Source organism: Scardinius erythrophthalmus, assembly GCF_964197995.2.
Source record: "Scardinius erythrophthalmus genome assembly, chromosome: 15".
In the NCBI taxonomy this organism is placed as follows: Eukaryota; Metazoa; Chordata; class Actinopteri; order Cypriniformes; family Leuciscidae; genus Scardinius; species Scardinius erythrophthalmus.
The window spans coordinates 35,900,728-35,918,988 of NC_138235.1; the positions used below are offsets into that span (position 1 = coordinate 35,900,728).

The 18,261-nt window shown below is 38.8% G+C and overlaps 2 protein-coding genes across 5 annotated transcripts in view; both read right to left on the reverse strand.

Moving 5' to 3' along the window:
• The window catches only part of LOC308702984 (peptidase inhibitor 16-like), a 12,701-nt gene extending 4,089 nt beyond the window's left edge, over nt 1–8,612 (reverse strand). Inside the window, exons 1-3 of one of the 4 annotated variants that reach the window (XM_081386185.1) lie at nt 8,530–8,606; nt 5,549–5,609; nt 5,067–5,255 (exon numbers count right to left, since the gene is read on the reverse strand). In XM_081386185.1, coding sequence (XP_081242311.1) covers nt 5,067–5,222 — 156 coding nt within the window. In that variant the 5' untranslated portion in view covers nt 5,223–5,255; nt 5,549–5,609; nt 8,530–8,606. Of the gene's footprint in view, nt 1–5,066; nt 5,256–5,548; nt 5,610–8,156; nt 8,265–8,529 lie in introns of those variants that run through there. The other 3 variants (XM_081386184.1, XM_081386183.1, XM_081386186.1) reach the window with 3 other exon arrangements.
• Nucleotides 8,613–9,969: 1,357 nt separating this feature from the next.
• LOC308702985 (peptidase inhibitor 16-like) lies at nt 9,970–16,357 on the reverse strand. Its single transcript, XM_081386187.1, has 7 exons — nt 16,264–16,357; nt 15,289–15,550; nt 12,343–12,491; nt 12,130–12,205; nt 11,933–12,042; nt 10,782–10,873; nt 9,970–10,660 (listed from the first exon to the last, which is right to left on the reverse strand). The coding sequence occupies exons 2-7, from the start codon at nt 15,442–15,444 to the stop codon at nt 10,425–10,427; spliced, it is 819 nt and encodes a 272-aa protein (XP_081242313.1). The 5' UTR covers nt 15,445–15,550; nt 16,264–16,357; the 3' UTR covers nt 9,970–10,424.
• Between the last annotated feature and the right edge of the window lie 1,904 nt (nt 16,358–18,261).

Consider the following 18,261-nt stretch of genomic DNA (forward strand, 5'->3'; position numbering starts at 1 on the left):
GCTTCAAAAGAGAGGGACCCTAACACGGGGAGTGCATCCAGCTCTAGGGTTTACATTGCCAACAGGCGGTGCACTTAACAGAAGTGCTATCGACCCTTTAAAGCTAGGGGAGTACAGTCTCACTCCACCGGACTATCGAGGCGGCCTACTGTAAGGCCTAGAGCTTTGAATGTCACAGAGCTTTGAATGTCACAGGTGTCAGCCCGGACAGTGCTTCAGCTGGGAGCATACTCAACCATCCCAAATGGGAAGGAGTGTGTCTCTACCTGAGCCTGGGTGGTGAAGGGTGATATCATACGAGCTATGGGTAGCAAAGTACTCTAAATACTGCCGTAACAAGGGGAGTACTATCAGCATGACTCTGTGGAATGTATCAGGGTCGAGGCCTATTATCTTGTTTTTACAAGACAGATTTTACATTCTCTACTAAACCCAAGGAAATGGAGGCCACAGTAAGTGGCCAACAACATTCAACCTTATGACTTGAATTATTTTATTCAAGGGGCTCAGCGGAAAAATCCTTTTTCAATTTTAAGGCCTAGCTGGATAAACTAGCTACAATACTCAGCTCTAAAGGGTTGGGGGCCTGAGTATACTGCTTCTTACTTTCTAGAGAACAAGGCCTGACAACGCCCATGAGGTCTCTGCATGGGAGGCTTTTTGAAGATAGCCTGCTACCTATGCTGCTATCTACCCTGTAACACCACTAGCATTTTACACTTAGCGCAAAAGGCGGGCCTTGGCTAGACGACTCTTGTAGTAAGAGGAGGCCAGTTCTAGGAAAAACTAGATGTACAGGAATAAATCTCCTGATGGGCTCTAGATCTAAGTAACCTACACTCAGATACTGAGAGGCTCAAGGCAAAAATGCTTAGCAGACCGCCACCATTTTCCTAGTTAGTAAGCCTAAGCCAGATATCAAGGTGTCCCTGAGAAGGTCGACACACAAATATTATACGACTGGATTTCACAGCTATAATCTCAAAGTGAAAGGAGACCTGCTGCTCTAGTATAAGGTGGCTATCAGGGTGGCCCGACGACTCGACGAGGGCCAAATGTTTGACTCTTCTATCTGGAGCTTGACAGAGCGGTGGCCTCAGTAGAATAACTCCCGCTAGGGATTAAGCCATCTCACACAGAATGTCTGTTTGATGCTCAGATGAACCGTGGCCTCACTACTCACTAGAGAATTTTCCATATAATAAAGCAAACCTGTTCACTACTACAGATTGGCACTACCCACTAATTAAGCCTGCCGACTAACTTAAGAGGAGGCCTCTGGGAAGGGTATGCATAGGCTACCTATATATGGGAACTTCAGGGCCCTAATTTCACTATCCTATAAAAACCCTACCTAACACCCCCATGATGCTTTCTAACAGGGAACTGTGGTTTACCTTTCAACCTTTCTAAAAACTCTCGTAAAGGGAGGAGACCTACAGAGCTCAACCTGCTGCCCATAGAGGCCTAAACAACATTCACAAATGGAGGCCTTGAAAGAGCGCACTTACTACCAAACCCAATGCCAGACCTACAGACGGGTTCCTACATTGAAGGAATAACTCATGTCCCATCCTCAGGACTGATGCAAGAAGCGCTTGGGGTGAGGAAACACAGATTCGGATTAGTCTAATCTAGTCTAATCTAAGACTAATCTATTATTTAGATTAGTCTTAGCTGTTTGGGGGAATTTTGTGACGAACATGTGAACTTGAGAGTGCAAATCTGACCAGCCTACGTTTCGTAAACTCGCCGTGGCTCTCAAGTACTGAACAGTTAGATTACTTAAGCATATTTAGGCCTATGCATTGCCTGGGTTTAAGATGTATGCAATACAATAAAACGGCACTATTTTGCCCAGCTGTGTGCAGTGCAGTGCACTATTCTAGACTAATGAAAACTAGTGATGCATCATCATGCTCAGCTTTGACTTAAGGTCCATTAAATACAAACAATTACATAGAGGGAACTAGGTATGGAAAGCAGTGAGACATGTAATGACTATTGTTCACTGCAGTGGAGTAACATTGACAACCACCTCTAACAAATAGGCTTTTATCAAATAAGTTTTCCCAACCAGCAAATAGGCTTAGAACAGCAGCACAATTAACAGAACAATCAACAGAGTTCATTAAGGCTCCCTGAGGTGACGAGAGATGTGTCGGTCCTAACTTGTATCCTGCTATGGCAAGCCTTTTTAGCTTAAATTGTACCCAGCGTTACTCGTCGTAATTGCATTTTTACTAGCAAGAATTCAATTAGAGAGCTCTACGATTTAATTCTTACTAGTAGCAATTACAATCAGAGAGCTCTAATTCAATTATTACTAAAAATTACAATTAGAGAGCTCTTTAATTCAATTCTTACTAGTAACAATTCCAATAAGAGAGCTCTACAAGTTAATTTTTACTAGTCATATGTCTCCATTGACTTCCATTCATTTTTAATTACGGAGCTCTACAATTGAATTGTTACTAATAAGAATTACAATTAGAGAGCTCTACAATTCAATTCTTACTAGTAACAATTACAATTAGCTCTCTAATTAAATTCTTACTAGTGACGGCAAGCACTTATCACACTGTTGGATTGACTTCGTTTACTTAGTTTACTTCTGTTGGCGGTAAAGATGACCAGAATAGACTTGAGATGACGTTTCACGGCCAAATCAAATACTCAGGTAGGTAGAAGTATAGATACTAGGGTTTAAAAAGACTTGTGTAGAAGTTGAAGTATCAACTCAAGCTTTTTACTCAAGTAAAAGTACTGGTTTCAAAACTACTTGAAGTATGAAAGTAAAAGTAATGTAAGGGGAAAAATGCCATTAAGGACAAAAGCTTTGGCCGCCCACAGGGGCCTATAGTGCACTACCCCACCTCCTCAAAAAAAACATTTTTCTAAAGGCCATAATGACCGTAACGTTATATTAAAATGTTAATGTTGAAAAATGTGGGATGCACTAGGCTACCTGTTTCAGCCGCATATATGCCCATTGAAAATTAATGCCTTTTAGTACAATGCAAATACATTAAAGAACCATATATGTGTACTACTGAGCATTAACATGTTTCATGTAGCGGAAGATATGACGACTAGTTGCCTATAAATATTGTTGTAATGGTGCACAGTGTTGCCAGATTGGGACAGTGATTTCCAGCCCAAAAGCTCACCAAAACCTGCCCACTCCAAGAAAAAAACTGCCCAAAATTTTACTGCCAAAATAATGTGATAATTTTATTACCATGTCATTCAAGGTTGGTAAGCACCGTTTTTATGTTTTATAAAATAAAAAATAAATACATTTTCCAGGAGAAAAAAAAAAAATCAAATCAGGCATATAATTAAGGAAAATTTGCAAATATGACTAAAATGTCCAGGTGGACACTGTCAAAACAGCAATCAAGAAATTAACTGATGACTTTAACCCTCGGAAGTACACATTGCAGAACATAATGCAGAATTTAGCAGTCAAAACTGATTCATCGTTGATTCAAACCTTTTTCAGCAGCTGTCAGGGACAAGTAGAGTGCAGTCTGGACGGTGTAAAAGTTGCAGATGTCAGGTCAGGCTAGTGTGCACATGACCATGGACAGGACTCGTTCCATATTCGATTTCTATTCAAGTCATTCAACGGTGCTCTCCTCTCAGAGTTATATTCACCATCGAGTCATCTCCCACCACATGTGTACTATTTTTAGAGTTGCTCACTATCTCACTCTTTACTGTAGATACAACTTACTGTATACTAGTATGTCACTTTGGCATTAGCGATCACTTTAATATACTACAGCTAAAACTTAACGCGCTAAATCGCGTCTGCCTGCTGATCGCTAACTGGCTAAAAGTGCATGCTCGTCAGTGACGTCAACATCAACGCTAGCTGACTCTGCATGGGCATGTGTGTTTAGTAATCTCATGATGACTACATGCATACTTTAGCTTTTTCAACCAATTAGACATTAAAATGTTGATGTTTGAAAACACCTAACTGACCCCAAACCAGCCCAAATTTTGTCCACCTGCCCAAACCCTTTTTTACCCGCACAATCAAATTCAAAAAGCGGGAACCCACCCAATCTGGCAACACTGATGGTGCAAAAAGTCAAACTTTAGAGGCAGACGATGTACACGATGGATCGCGTACAAAGCAATAAAGTGTCGGAATGTTATACGTTTATACTTCTCATCCAGCCACAATCAAATTCACTCTATCTGGATGGTGCGATTTATCTGGATATTGTATTTTATTTATATATTTTATATTTTTGAACGATGACAAGTCGGAATGAAAACAAGCTGAAATGAAATAGGAGTAACAAGGCTATTTCATAATTGCATGAAAATGTAAGGAGTAGATGTAAAAAGTTACTCCAGTAAAGTATAGATACCCAAAATGTCTACTTAAGTAAGGTAACAAAGTATTTGTACTTCGTTACTTGACAACTTTGGTTGTGCAACGGTATTTCATGCATCCACATGACACACAAGTTGAGGTGTGTTTCACACAGCAACAATGCTTCTTCTTAAAGGGACATTTTAAATAGTAACGTTGATAGGCTACTAAATGACTTTATGCGGAGTGATTTATTTAACACTTTTAGGATCAGTTTTCATTTGGGAAACCACAATCATGATTACTGCATTAGTTAGACTCCTTTTGTGTTTTGAAGTTAATTGTGCTAACGAATAAGCATCATGACACAATTACCATGTATATTAATGTGATAATTGTTGTTTACAGCAGTAATGAGACCATTAAAGATATGATTCCAGTGATTGATGGCAGATGATTAGATGCTTTGACCTCATAAGAGCATCCAGAGACCAAAACCTTAACAGTCAGAGATCAAACTCAGACTTCACACACATGTGGTTGGGAAAGTTATTTTCAATGCATCATGTACTCTACCATTTAAAAGTTTGGGGTAAGTAAGATTTTGTTTAAAGTAAAGACATTTTTGCATGGACTTTTTTTTCAGTAACTCTTTGAACAATCAGGTTTTCGCCACTAGAACCAAAGCGAAATATGTTGTACATGTGTTTCTCCAGTCAGGTGCATCTCTTACCACTTTCTGCATGAAGGCGGCGCTGGGCTGAACCTGAGAGCGAAGCTTGTTGTGCATGTCCACGATGGTTGATTTCTCCTGCTCGGTCAGTTGTCCAGCAGCTAAACTCAGAATCGCCCAGATCCCGGCGCTCCAGAGGGCCACGTCCCAGTACATGCTGCCTGTCCGACTGCGAGGACACTAGATCAGCTGGTGAGAGAGAAAGTTAGTACAGGACCCCAGAATGAAACTCCCACCCTTTTTATCCTGTACTCAAGCCACCCCGTCATATTACACATCTCACATGCAGATAAACCGGTGGTACTCATAATACTGGGAATACGTGATTCTGTCTGGCTGTCCAACTAGAGGCACTAGGTCTTCCCTTAGGGTGTCCCAAAACTTTAAGGAGCAAGGGGGACTGCTATTCTTCCCTTAAAATCAACCCTCAAAACATAGTGAGGTCTGATACAGGCTTAAAACGAAGTGGGAGATGAAATTACCCAGGATACTTTGTGAACTCAGCGAGCCGGCCAAATTTTTCAACCAAGATGTTGGACACCGCTGGAAAGGAAAAACTCAAACTCAACATCAGAATCAGCACTGAGCAAAATCGGTGATTGTTGTAAAATGCAGTGTCTGCTGTTTGTTAATTGCGGGACATGTTTGATAGTAAAAAGAGCTGTTAAAAGCACAATGATCCGCGCAAGAGACATTGTCCCTGTTCCCATGGCGGCGTACGCTCGGAAACGGACTGCAACTGGTCAAGCAAACTATACTTTGGGTTTCGTGTGCAAATACGCACAGAACTAAACAATCAAATACACACAAAAATATGACAAAATGACTGATTTGGAGATTCACTTAAACACAGTCTATGTGTTAAATGGGAGAAAAGATGTGTATTATTAGATCTGCATTCGGTCTTAAAGTGGCAGCGTCTAATAAACCTGCTGATGATTGCACCATTAATGTGAATAAAACGACTAAAGGTAAAGAGAAAATTACTCGCAGCTCTTGAATGAATAACTTTAGCTTTAATAAGCATTAATCTATCTATAATAAACTATGCTGTCAGGGAACTACACTAACCTTTTCCACTGGTGGCACTTGCGCTACTAACTTTTTCAGTTACTGGCGCAAAACATGATTTGGTCGCACAAATTATTTATAGTAAGCCGCTCTGCATAATAATGAACAATAATGAAACTGTATTGCATACAGATGTGCTTTTTATTTTACTTGCCTACTTTTAAACCACATGCCTTCTTGTTTTTGTTTTCTTTAACATTGGTTGGGATAAATTTTCTCCTAAATGGATTTCAACATGCTATGGTTGGCACAGGGCAGACTCCTGAACTCTTAAGTAGTGATGCACCGATGTGAAATTTGTGGTCGATAACGATAATAACCAATATTAATATTGCTGTTATGGCATAAAACAGTAAAAAAACAAACAAACAAAAAAAAAAACAGGAACATTGTGTACAATTAAGATAGGCTACTTAATTTATTATTCCAATGGCAAAAATATTGTATCATGATTTTTTTTCAGGAAAATCACGCTTTCACGATTTTATCACGATTCTTTATGTTGGTTTTACTATTTTGCGACTGAGCATTACAGCCAAAACGTATGTCCATATTTTAAAAACAAAGCCTTGGGTAACAAAACATATATATAAAAAAATGGCAGACGAAGATAACAAATATTTGTCATTATTTTCTTTGTTATTAAATATTAAGATCAAAGATGCACATTACACATACACAACTTAATACACAAATTAAATAAACAGTGTTTTATGTTTTCAGCTTCAGTATTTAACAGTAGCATTGAAGAAAGTAATTAAATTAACAAATATGAAAATAAAACAAAATAGACTTCACTGTATAAATTATACATTGATACTTATTAAAGCTACTTCAGTCAAGAGCAGTGTGTGATTTTCTCTTTGCATTTTGTTGTTTTATTAACATTAAAGGAATAGTTCTCCTAAAAATTCAAATTGTCATAATTTACTCTCTGAAGTTGTTTTAAACTCGAATGAGTTTCTTTCTTCTGTTGAAAATAAAAGTTATTTGGAAGAATGTGGGTAACCAAACAGTTGATGTACCCCAGTGACTTCCATAGTATATTTTTCTCCTTTGGAAGTCAATGGGGACCAGCTACTGGATAGCCACATTCTTCAAAATATTAATATTAGAAAAATATTAGAAAATATTAGAAGGAAATTAATACAGGTTTGGAACAACATTAGAGTGCGTAAATTATTTTTGGGTGAACTATCCCTTTAAGGACAAGCGGCAGCGTGTTTACTATTGCTACTGTCTCTTTAAGAGTTGCGCGCGACGCGTCTATACACGTATTTGACAAGCAGATTTACTCAATTTTCTCAAGTTTGCTTTCACTTTAGACATAACCGACTTTGTTTATCTAAACCTTGTGTGTATTTAACAGTATAAGCACAATAAGACTCGAAAGATAACTAGTATCCAGGCGCTGGTAGACAGGCTTTTAGTGCATGTGAGCTTCACATGTACGCGCTGAGGAAGGAACGCACACGTTAGAACACGTTAAAATATAAAACGTTAAATATCCGTGTGTGTGTGAGAGAGAGAGAGAGAGAGAGAGAGAGAGAGAGAGAGAGAGAGAGAGAGCCGCTCGCGCAGCACTGATTCAATGGTAGGCTACGTTTTAATCTAAGTAACGGTCGCGGGGCTGAAGTTAACTTGATGTTTTGAATGCTCGAGGCAGAGCACGTTATAAAACGTATTCTTAAAATACACATTTCAGTTTTAATAAATGCTCATAGTAAATCATAGCATATTGCCTAAAACATAGGTACAAAAATAATCAGTGATACATTTGCGACCCATTAAAAATTAGGGTCGCAATGGCATTTCAAAAGGTCGCATATGCGACCATTTTGGTCGCAGTGTAGTTCCCTGGCTGTTATTTTACATTTGATTACTTTATTAGATTTCTAGCATATTATTATGGATACTTATATCCTGATCATAACTGGGATAATTATGTGCGTGTAAACACACTCATCAGATCGGATTGACTATTCAGTCTTTTTTCTCTCCTGTTAATTAGCAACTTACTAAGAGGCAACTGGTGTCTTATATTTCAGGGACTGTCGAGCAGACCTTTGGCCTCATCAGATTCAGGAGTGAAAATGTGGTTAAGTTCACCAAAAAGAAATTTGCCTCCAAACTGTTATGGGAGTGAGTGACCAGTTTGTACAATTCAATAACTGATAAAAATATCAATGTCTGATAATGCTCTATCCCCCAGTTACAATGCATTTCAACACAGCTATTCATCAAATTTGTATGTTTATAGGAAAGCAGTGAAAGACCCGGGCATGGAAGGAAAGATTACAGGAGAGAAGGCAGGCAAGAAGTGGGAGAATTTAAAGAAGCGGTACAATGTAATTATTTGGATAGAGATCTGTTTCATGTCTTTATCACTTACATCTTACTTTAAATCCTTTACATCAGGGGTGCCCAATCCTACTCCTGCCGATCGACTGTCCTGCACAGTTCATCTCCATCCCTAATCAAACACACCTGCCTTTAATTTTCAAGTGGTCCTGGAGACGTTAATTGGTTGCTTCAGGTGTGTTTGATTAGGGTTGGAGATGAACTGTGCAGGACAGTCGATTGGCTGGAGCAGGATTGGGCACCCCTGCTTTACATGATTCAGTTTTGCTCCCTCTCTTTCTCGTGTGTGTGTGTGTGTGGGGGGATGGGGAAATGAAGCCTCATGAATCACTGAGGCTTTCCCCGGGAAAAGATTCAAAGCTTCGAGAGTGTCGAGAACAGCGCCATCTGGTGCTTATTTAAAACAAAGCAGCCAGAAGCCTGTGTTAGAAGCTCTGGCAGATGAAGCAACCACAGCACACTCCATATTTTTAATGTTATGTTTTGCAACTTTTAGAATGTAGATAAAGCAGAAAGCTATGCAGTAACGGTTATGTTTGCGAGTGCCTTAGCTTCAGTAGTAGGGTTACGATACTAAGAATAATGTATATATTATATGTATACGTTATAATAGTGTATATAATTACCCATATTAATATTTTCATTATTACTAAGTGCCTTAGTTACAGTAATTGTTAGGTTTGCAAGTGCCAAGCTACAGTTGCTTTGCTAACGCATAACTAACTTATTTTAGTTATCAATATCAACTGAATCCCAACTTCCCTATATATCTGGCTCTATTTTTTGTCCATAAATAATTTATAAATTTATTTACAATATTATGTCGCGTTCCAGTGGGCATAGTTCTCAGAGTAGTTCGAGACTAGTTGCGCTTTGTCTCAATTGATCCACTTTTATGTCTACAAACAACCGTTTTTTGGGGTCGACAGCTTAAATTTTTTTAGCTTGTTTGCTGTACACCTTGTCACATAGCAGCTTTTAGACATTGTTTTGTTTTTTGTTATAAGTCATAAATGGCAAAGAGGCAGCCCTCGCAATGCGAAGTCAACGGAGACGGTTGGATAAAAAAAATATATATTTAAAGTTCATTTAGGTTTTTCCATTCCAGTTTTTACCAGATTTTGAATTTTAACACTATATATGCCGTTTAGCATATATATATCTGGTCTATCTCACTTACCCATCCTTTTTTTGTCATCCAATTTGAGAATTATTACAATGTACAACATTTATTTATTACATAACAATTATTACATCATTGTAATAATTCTCAAATTGTTCATTGAAACTAATACTATACTGTCAATAAAAAGGCTGCACAAATTCAAACCATGAAAATATTTTCCAGCTAAAGTGACACACCTTGCAGTAAACTTGAGGAGACATTGAGATGAACAGATGATCTCTAAGTAGAAGCTTGTTTCTGCCATGGAATAAAAAAATATTCTGACCTTTTTTTTTTTTTTTTCTTGCAGTTGGGAGTTTATATCTCACAATTCTGAGATATATAAAAAAGTTTTAATTTCACATATAAAAACCTGAAATAAAACAAGAGTTTAAATTCAAAGAGGTGTTTCTCAAACACCTTCATTTACTTTGTCTTAGTTTTCTACCATGTTTTGGATAATAATGCTACTGCCTTACTAATCGAAGCCTTTGGTGATTATGAGTCAGGAGTTTCATTGGGATATGTTTTCTGGTTTTAAGCAACAACAAAAAAAGTATGTATTTTTCATAAAATGAGACTCAATATCTTCAGTCATTTTGCATCTTAAGTAACTGTATCTTGATTTAAGAACGTTTAGATATTTGTACTGGAAAACAAAACAAAAATACTGAGGAAGACAATAATTTTTCAGTTCACACACATCTTGTGTGTTTTGTGTGTCTCGTCAGGTTATGAAGGGTCTCATCCATTCCAGACCCTCACAAAACAAGCAGCAGCACGATGAGAATCAGTAGATGAGATGAGACGCTTTCCATCTTGGATCCATGATTCTTGTTTATTTTTTCCAGGCCGGTCTTATCTACTTTAACAGGCACGTGTGTGGACTCTGGGGGAACATCGACGGGTTCCGTGGTCCTGTGGGAACGCTCAGGTAAGACAGTCGGATCTTCAGTGACGTCCGGCTCCTCAGATGGATGGAAGAGATTCTCATTTACTGTGAGGAAAAGAGAGATTGAGAGGAAGGGTGTACAACAAAAATAAGCATTTAGTTATTCATGGCGATTTAGTTCATGTTGGCTTTAAGTTGATTTGCTCTGATAAAGTTTTCACATTACCGCAGATGTTCTCCTCACACACTGGCAGATTATCTGGACACATTGAGCACGGCTCTCCAGACACGTATGGATTTTCTCCATCAAAATTTCCTCTGAAATGAAGAATGGATTTAATAGATATTTCACTTTATTATGTAAAAGGTATGGTTTAAAAATCTTTATAAGCTTAACCAGCTAAAAATTAATTTCTCGTCATTTCTTAATTCATTTCCTCAAAAACATCTTTAGCTATATATATATATATATATATATATATATGAAGAGTTCAGATGCAAAAGCTTCTAAGTGCCATCTGAAATTTTCTTCTAGAATGATCATTTTTATAAAGCTTGTATATATAAGTTCAGTCATTTCACTTAAATGACAATTAATAGGTAATTTGCATTGCCATTTAAGTGAAATTATTGAACTTAAATATACAAGCTTTATAAAAATTATCATTCTAGAAGAAAATTTCAGATGGCACTTAGAGGCTTTTGCATCTGAACTCTTCATATATATATATATATATATATATATATATATATATATATATATATGTATATGTGTGTGTGTGTGTGTGTGTGTGTGTGTGTGTGTGTGTATGTATGTATGTGCTAAATATAAGTGAGATTTCTAGACCTGGAAAAGTCCTAAAAATTTATAAAATCTTAACTTCTATACAACGTCTAGTTGTGTGAAGCTGTGAAATATTTTATTGAGAGGGAATTGCTGAGAAATTGCCATTTGTGAGTTAAAAATATTTTACATAACTGAATATTTTTTAAATATATAGTATTTATATATAAAGACATATATAAGATATATATATATATATATATATATATATATATATATATATATATATATATATATATATATATATATATATATATATATAAATAAAAGTGTTATTTATACATTTATGTGCATTTACATTTAATCCTTTAGCAGATTAAGGATTAAATGTATATGACATATATATGTGTGTGTGTGTGTTTGTGTGTGTGTGTGTGTGTGTGTGTGTGTGTAAAACATTTGTATATGAACTCATCTGATGTTAAGTTGCAACTTACACCACAATATATATTGTAAAACTGGCCATGTTCTAGAATGAACACTTTCTAGAACACTGAGCTCATGTTCAGTTTGGATTATTGAAACACACTTACGGAGGATAGTAATCACAGACGAGAAGAGTGGCCTTCTCGAAACCTAGACCCTCAAGAGTGTCACAGAAGTGAGTAGCACAGCCGATTGTATTGCTGTTCGCCCACACCACCTGTAAAAACAGCAGAAACGCATAGTCACATCTGCATATTCATACTGTGAAAACCAATCAAACGCACAGAATGGAAACGGTGCTTACCTGAGTGTAATGGCCACACATTTTGTCTTCAGGACAGAACTTGGTTTCATAGTCATAATCTACATTTTCTCCAAACCTGTGGTGCAAAGAAATGAGTTGCATTACTGCTTATAGATAATATTTCTGCATATCACAGATCATTGGTATTTATTATTTTAGTCATCAGTCAATCATTCATTCTCATTTATGTTTTAGTTAAGATAGTTTTCATACCATCTAACCACTGCTTTAGTTGCATTAAAGTGTCCAGTGCTGACAAAGAGATTTTCCCCCAATGCGAGTTCCTCAAGGTCAGGGTTGTGTTCCCAGATGCATTTTGCTGCGTAAGCTTCCGCCACAACACGCAGTGCATCGTCCCACACCTTAAACGACAGGAACAAGTTTGATGATGTTATTTGACTTTGAGGTTTGTTAGTTTTGTGACAGCAGAACAATTTATTCACTTAACTCTTAAATAAACCAATGTTGTTTTACATTATTATAATTATGTAAAATGATTATTTAGGTAATTAACAGTGAGTGAATCTTGCAAAGCCTGGACATATTTCATGCTAAGATCTAAAATAAGGACATTATATAAATATTTAGGGCCTAAAACTAACTTTTTGCCACACCTGCCAATGGCTGGCGCCTTAAGAAAACGTCTAGGTTACGACTGTAACCTCTGTTCCCTGAGAAAAGAGAACGAGACACTGCGTTGATGACGCTATGGGGGAACACCTCCGTGTGAACCGGTGTCTGAAATGCTCATCTAATCACGGCAATCATATTGGCCGGTGACAGCCTATGACATCACTAAAGTGCGACCCGGAAGTATATAAGGGGAGCCTGCAGAACATGTCAACAACTAATCGTCTGAAGGGACTGTTCAGCAGGCATCCCCGAGGCATGGTGAAAAGACGCAGTGTCTCGTTCCCTGTTCTCAGGGAACAGAGGTTACAGTCCCCCTTCGGGTCACATACAGGCTGTCAGTGACAGAATTCCCTATGAGCTATAAGCTTCAAAGAGGCCTCCAATACAATAAAGGCCTACCAAGGCTGCTCAAAGGTTTGGATCCAACAGCTTCCGTGGAAGGGGTTCCTTTAAGGGAATATGGCCAGGGGGTCCAAAGCCTGTCCAGTCACTTTCTGAGGGGGACATAAAGTCAACACCACATGCCACCAGGCAGGCTGACCTGGTCTAATTTACTGACCTAGTCTTGCCAACAACCTGTCTGTTTCTTAAACAGAGTCTCTGACATATTTTGCCTCACTTGTGGAGGCATCCGATAGGGAGGACTGCAGATAGTGGCAGTAATCACTTACAGACCGGATCATAGAGACAGGCATCCTGGAGAGTAGAACTCAGCATAGCGCTTTCTAACCCTTGCAAACGATGCGAGTGACTCTACTCGATCCTAGATCTACACAGTGCTTCAGGGCCCTGTGGAGGCTGGGCACACTGAAAGGGACCCTAATAAGGGGAGCACCTTAGAGTGGCCAACGGCATTCAACCTTATGACTTGAATTATTTTATTCAAGGGGCTCAGTGGAAAAATCCTTTTTCAATTTTAAGGCCTAGCTGGATAAACTAGCTACAATACTCAGCTCTAAAGGGTTGGGGGCCTGAGTATACTGCTTCTTACTTTCTAGAGAACAAGGCCTGACAACGCCCATGAAGTATCTGCATGGGAGGCTTTTTGAAGATAGCCTGCTACCTATGCTGCTATCTACCCTGTAACACCACTAGCATTTTACACTTAGTGCAAAAGGCGGGCCTTGGCTAGACGACTCTTGTAGTAAGAGGTGGCCAGTTCTAGGAAAAACTAGATTTACAGGAATAAATCAACTGATGGGCTCTAGATCTAAGGAACCTACACTCAGATACTGAGAGGCCGACGAGGTACCAAATGTTTGACTCTTCTATCTGGAGCTTGACAGAGCGGTGGCCTCAGTAGAATAACTCCCGCTAGGGATTAAGCCATCTCACACAGAATGTCTGTTTGATGCTCAGATGAACGGTGGCCTCAGAGAATTTTCCATATAATAAAGCCAACCTGTTCACTATTACAGATTGTCACTACCCACTAATTAAGCCTGCCGACTCTAACTTAAGAGGAGGCCTCTGGAAAGGGTATGCATAGGCTACCTATATATGGGAACTTCAGGGCCCTAATTTCACTATCCTATAAAAACCCTACCTAACACCCCCATGATACTTTCTAACAGGGAACTGTGGTCTACCCTTCAACCTTTCTAAAAACTCTCGTAAAGGGAGGAGACCTACAGAGCTCAACCTGCTGCCCATAGAGCGATGGCCTAAACAACATTCACAAGTGGAGGCCTTGAAAGAGCACACTTACTACCAAACCCGATGCCAGACCTACAGACGGGTTCCAACACTGAAGGAATAACTCATCATGGGTCCCATCCTCAGGGCTGATGCAAAAAGCGCTTGGGTTGTGCAATGGTATTTCATGCATCCACATGGCTACATACACTCCATTCAGTCTAAATCAACTGGATTCATGGTTTCTTTGCGAAAAGTCCCTCTTTATAAATAAAGGATGGTTTCATGCATTGACATGCAACATGACACACAAGTTGAGGTGTGTTTCACACAGCAGCAGTGCTTCTTCTTAAAGGGGCATTTTAAATACTAACATTGATACTAAATGACTTTATGCTGAGTGATTTATTTAATACTATTAGGATCAGTTTTCATTTGGGAAACCACAATCATGATTACTGCATTACTTAGACTCCCTAATGTTTTGAAGCTAATTGTGCTAATGAATAAGCATCATGACACAATTACCATGGATATTAATATGATAATTGTTGTTTACCGCAGTAATGAGACCATTAAAGATATGATTCCAGTGATTGATGGCAGATGATTAGATGCTTTGACCTCATAAGAGCATCCAGAGACCAAAACATCAACAGTCAGAGATCAAACTCAGACTTCACACACATGTGGTTGGGAAAGTTATTTTCAATGCATCATGTACTCTACCATTTAAAAGTTTGGGGTAAGTAAGATTTTGTTTAAAGTAAATCATTTTTTCATGGACTTTTTGTTCAGTAGGCCTAACTCTTGGAACAATCTGGTTTTCACCACTAGAACCAAAGCGAAATATGTTGTACATGTGTTTCTCCAGTCAGGTGCATCTCTTACCACTTTCTGCATGAAGGCGGCGCTGGGCTGAACCTGAGAGCGAAGCTTGTTGTGCACGTCCACGATGGTTGATTTCTCCTGCTCGGTCAGTTGTCCAGCAGCTAAACTCAGAATCGCCCAGATCCCGGCGCTCCAGAGGGCCACATCCCAGTACATGCTGCCTGTCCGACTGCGAGGACACTAGATCAGCTGGACAAAAACCTCTTCTCTTGTTCTGAGTTGTTCTCCGCTGTCTTTCCCCGTCACTCGCTGTCCTTAATGCCTTCAGAACATGTAAAAGTATCTCTCTCAGAGCTATTCGTGTGTGTAAGTGAGAGAGAAAGTTAGTACAGGACCCCAGAATGAAACTTCCGCCCTTTTTATCCTGTACTCAAGCCGCCCCTTAGTCATATTACACATCTCACATGCAGATAAACCGGTGGTACTCATAATACTGGGAATGCGTGGTTCTGTCCGGCTGTCCAACAAGTCCAACAAGAGGCACTAGGTCTGCAAGGTGTTGAGAAATAATTGGCTTTTAGTCACAGGGCATGTTATAGCAGCTCTGCTTGAGGAATGCCTGAGATAACAGGGAGATGATTTGATTTGTCCTGCCCGTTTTCTATGAAAATCATCTGTACTCGTATTACTAAAGTATTTTCCTTTGTACCAGGTTCTGTTCTCTCCAGCGAGGATTCACCCTTATATTAGTGGGTACCTCCCTGTGGAGGGTTACACCAACCCAGATCTCCTTTACTGTAAGTGACGCCAGTGAAATTCTTTCCCTCTTTATAGCTGAGCTGTTAGCTGAGAGGATTATTTGATTTCAAGGATAAGGTCTGAATTGTTAAAATTGACAGAACAGTTGAGCTTACACGAAGTATATCTTGAACTCTTACACAACAATGTACATCACATGTAACAACAAATATAATGTTCACAAATAAAACAAACAAATATCATATTACATGAAAACTGTTAAAAATGTCCACACACCTGTTAGGTTCCTGCAGGTTCCCTCATTTTTGCGCGTTCTCGTGTAGGGGTAGGGTGTCCCAAAACTTTAGGGAGCAAGGGGGACTGCTATTCGTCCATTAAAATCAACCCTCAAAACATAGTGAGGTCTGATACAGGCTTAAAACGAAGTGGGAGATGAAATTACCCAGGATACCTTGTGAACTCAGCGAGCCGGACAAATTTTTCAACCAAGATGGCGGACACCGCTGGAAAGGAACATCTGAATTGTAAGTATATTTTCGCAAATAAGCATGTTAAAATTTCAAAATATGTTGTAATATGTTAGTTTGATGCACATCCAATGGACTGTTGAGTTTTGAACACTAATGTTAGAAAATATTTCACAAAGCTATCTGACGATGTTCATGATATCTGCCGAGTGCTTCGAGAGAGTCTGTCCATCAAATATACATCTGATCTGGGTAGTTAATTTTATTTTCCATTTTGATTTTGGCTTCCAAGGATTATAAAAAGAAGATATGTGAGGTAAAACTATTAAAAACTAGGCACGTTCATCTAGCGCATCATCTTTCCCTTCACACCACGCTGTCATTTCTCCCTAAACCCAAACTTAACGTCAGAATCAGCACTGAGCAAAATCGGTGATTGTTGTAAAATGCAGTGTCTGCTGTTTCTAAATTGCGGGACGTGTTTGATAGTAAAAAGAGCTGTTAAAAGCACAATGATCCGCGCAAGAGACATTGTCCCTGTTCCCATGGCGGCGCACGCTCGGAAACGGACTGCAACTGGTCAAGCAAACTATACTTTGGGTTTCGTGTGCAAATACAAAAAAAAAAAAAAAAAAAAAAAAAAAAAAAAGGCAAAATGACCAGTTTGGAGATTCACTTAAACATAGTCTATGATGTGTTAAATGGGAGTTAATAGTTGGGAGAAAAGATGTGTATTATTAGATCTGCATTCGGTCTTAAAGTGGCAGCGTCTAATAAACCTGCTGATGATTGCACCATTAATGTGAATAAAACGACTAAAGGTAAAGAGAAAATTACTCACAGCTCTTGAATGAATAACTTTAGCTTTAATAAGCATTAATCTATCTATAATAAACTATGCTATGTTATTTTACATTTGATTACTTTATTAGATTTCTAGCATATTATTATGGATACTTATATCCTGATCATAACTGGGATAGTTATGTGCATGTAAACACACTCATCAGATCGGATTGACTATTCAAAAATTGGTACTATACGGTTATCCGGACCACATGTGATGACCTACCCCAACCCTGCCCCTAAACCCACCCGTCACTGGGGTTACGACCAACCAAGTGCAGTTGTGGTCCGGTGTGGTCCGGATAACCGTATAGTACCCAAAAATCTGTCTTTTTCTCTCCAGTTAATTTGCAATTTACTAAGCGGCAACTGGTGTCTTATATTTCAGGGACTGTCGAGCAGACCTTTGGCCTCATCAGATTCAGGTTCACCAAAAATAAATTTGCCTCCAAACTGTTATTGTAGTAAGTGACCAGATTGTACAATTCAATAACTGATAATAATATCAATGTCTGATAATGCTCTATCCCCCAGCTACAATGCATTTCAACACAGCTATTCATCAAATGTGTATGTTTATAGGAAAGCAGTGAAAGAACTGGAAGGAAAGATTACAGGAGAAAATGCAGGCAAGAAGTGGGAGAATTTAAAGAAGGGGAACAAGGTAATTCTTTGGATAGAGATCTGTTTCATGTCTTTATCACTTACATCTTACTTTAAATCCTTTACATCAGGGGTGCCCAATCCTACTCCTGCCAATCGACTGTCCTGCACAGTTCATCTCCATCCCTAATCAAACACACCTGAAGCAACCAATTAACATCTTCAGGATCACTTTAAAATTAAAGGCAGGTGTGTTTGATTAGGGTTGGAGATGAACTGTGCAGGACAGTCGATCGGCAGGAGTAGGATTGGGCACCCCTGCTTTACATGATTCAATTTTGCTTCCTCTCTCTTTCTC

Excerpts from the sequence above, each read along its gene's own strand:
- LOC308702985 (XM_081386187.1), bottom strand. The coding sequence starts at position 15,444 with ATGTACTGGGATGTGGCCCTCTGGAGCGCCGGGATCTGGGCGATTCTG. Across the intron at positions 12,492-15,288 it reads CCGCCTTCATGCAGAAAGTG|GTGTGGGACGATGCACTGCG; the intron begins GTAAGAGATGCA and ends CTGTCGTTTAAG. Across the intron at positions 10,874-11,932 it reads GTCTGTGATTACTATCCTCC|AGGAAATTTTGATGGAGAAA; the intron begins GTAAGTGTGTTT and ends TCTTCATTTCAG.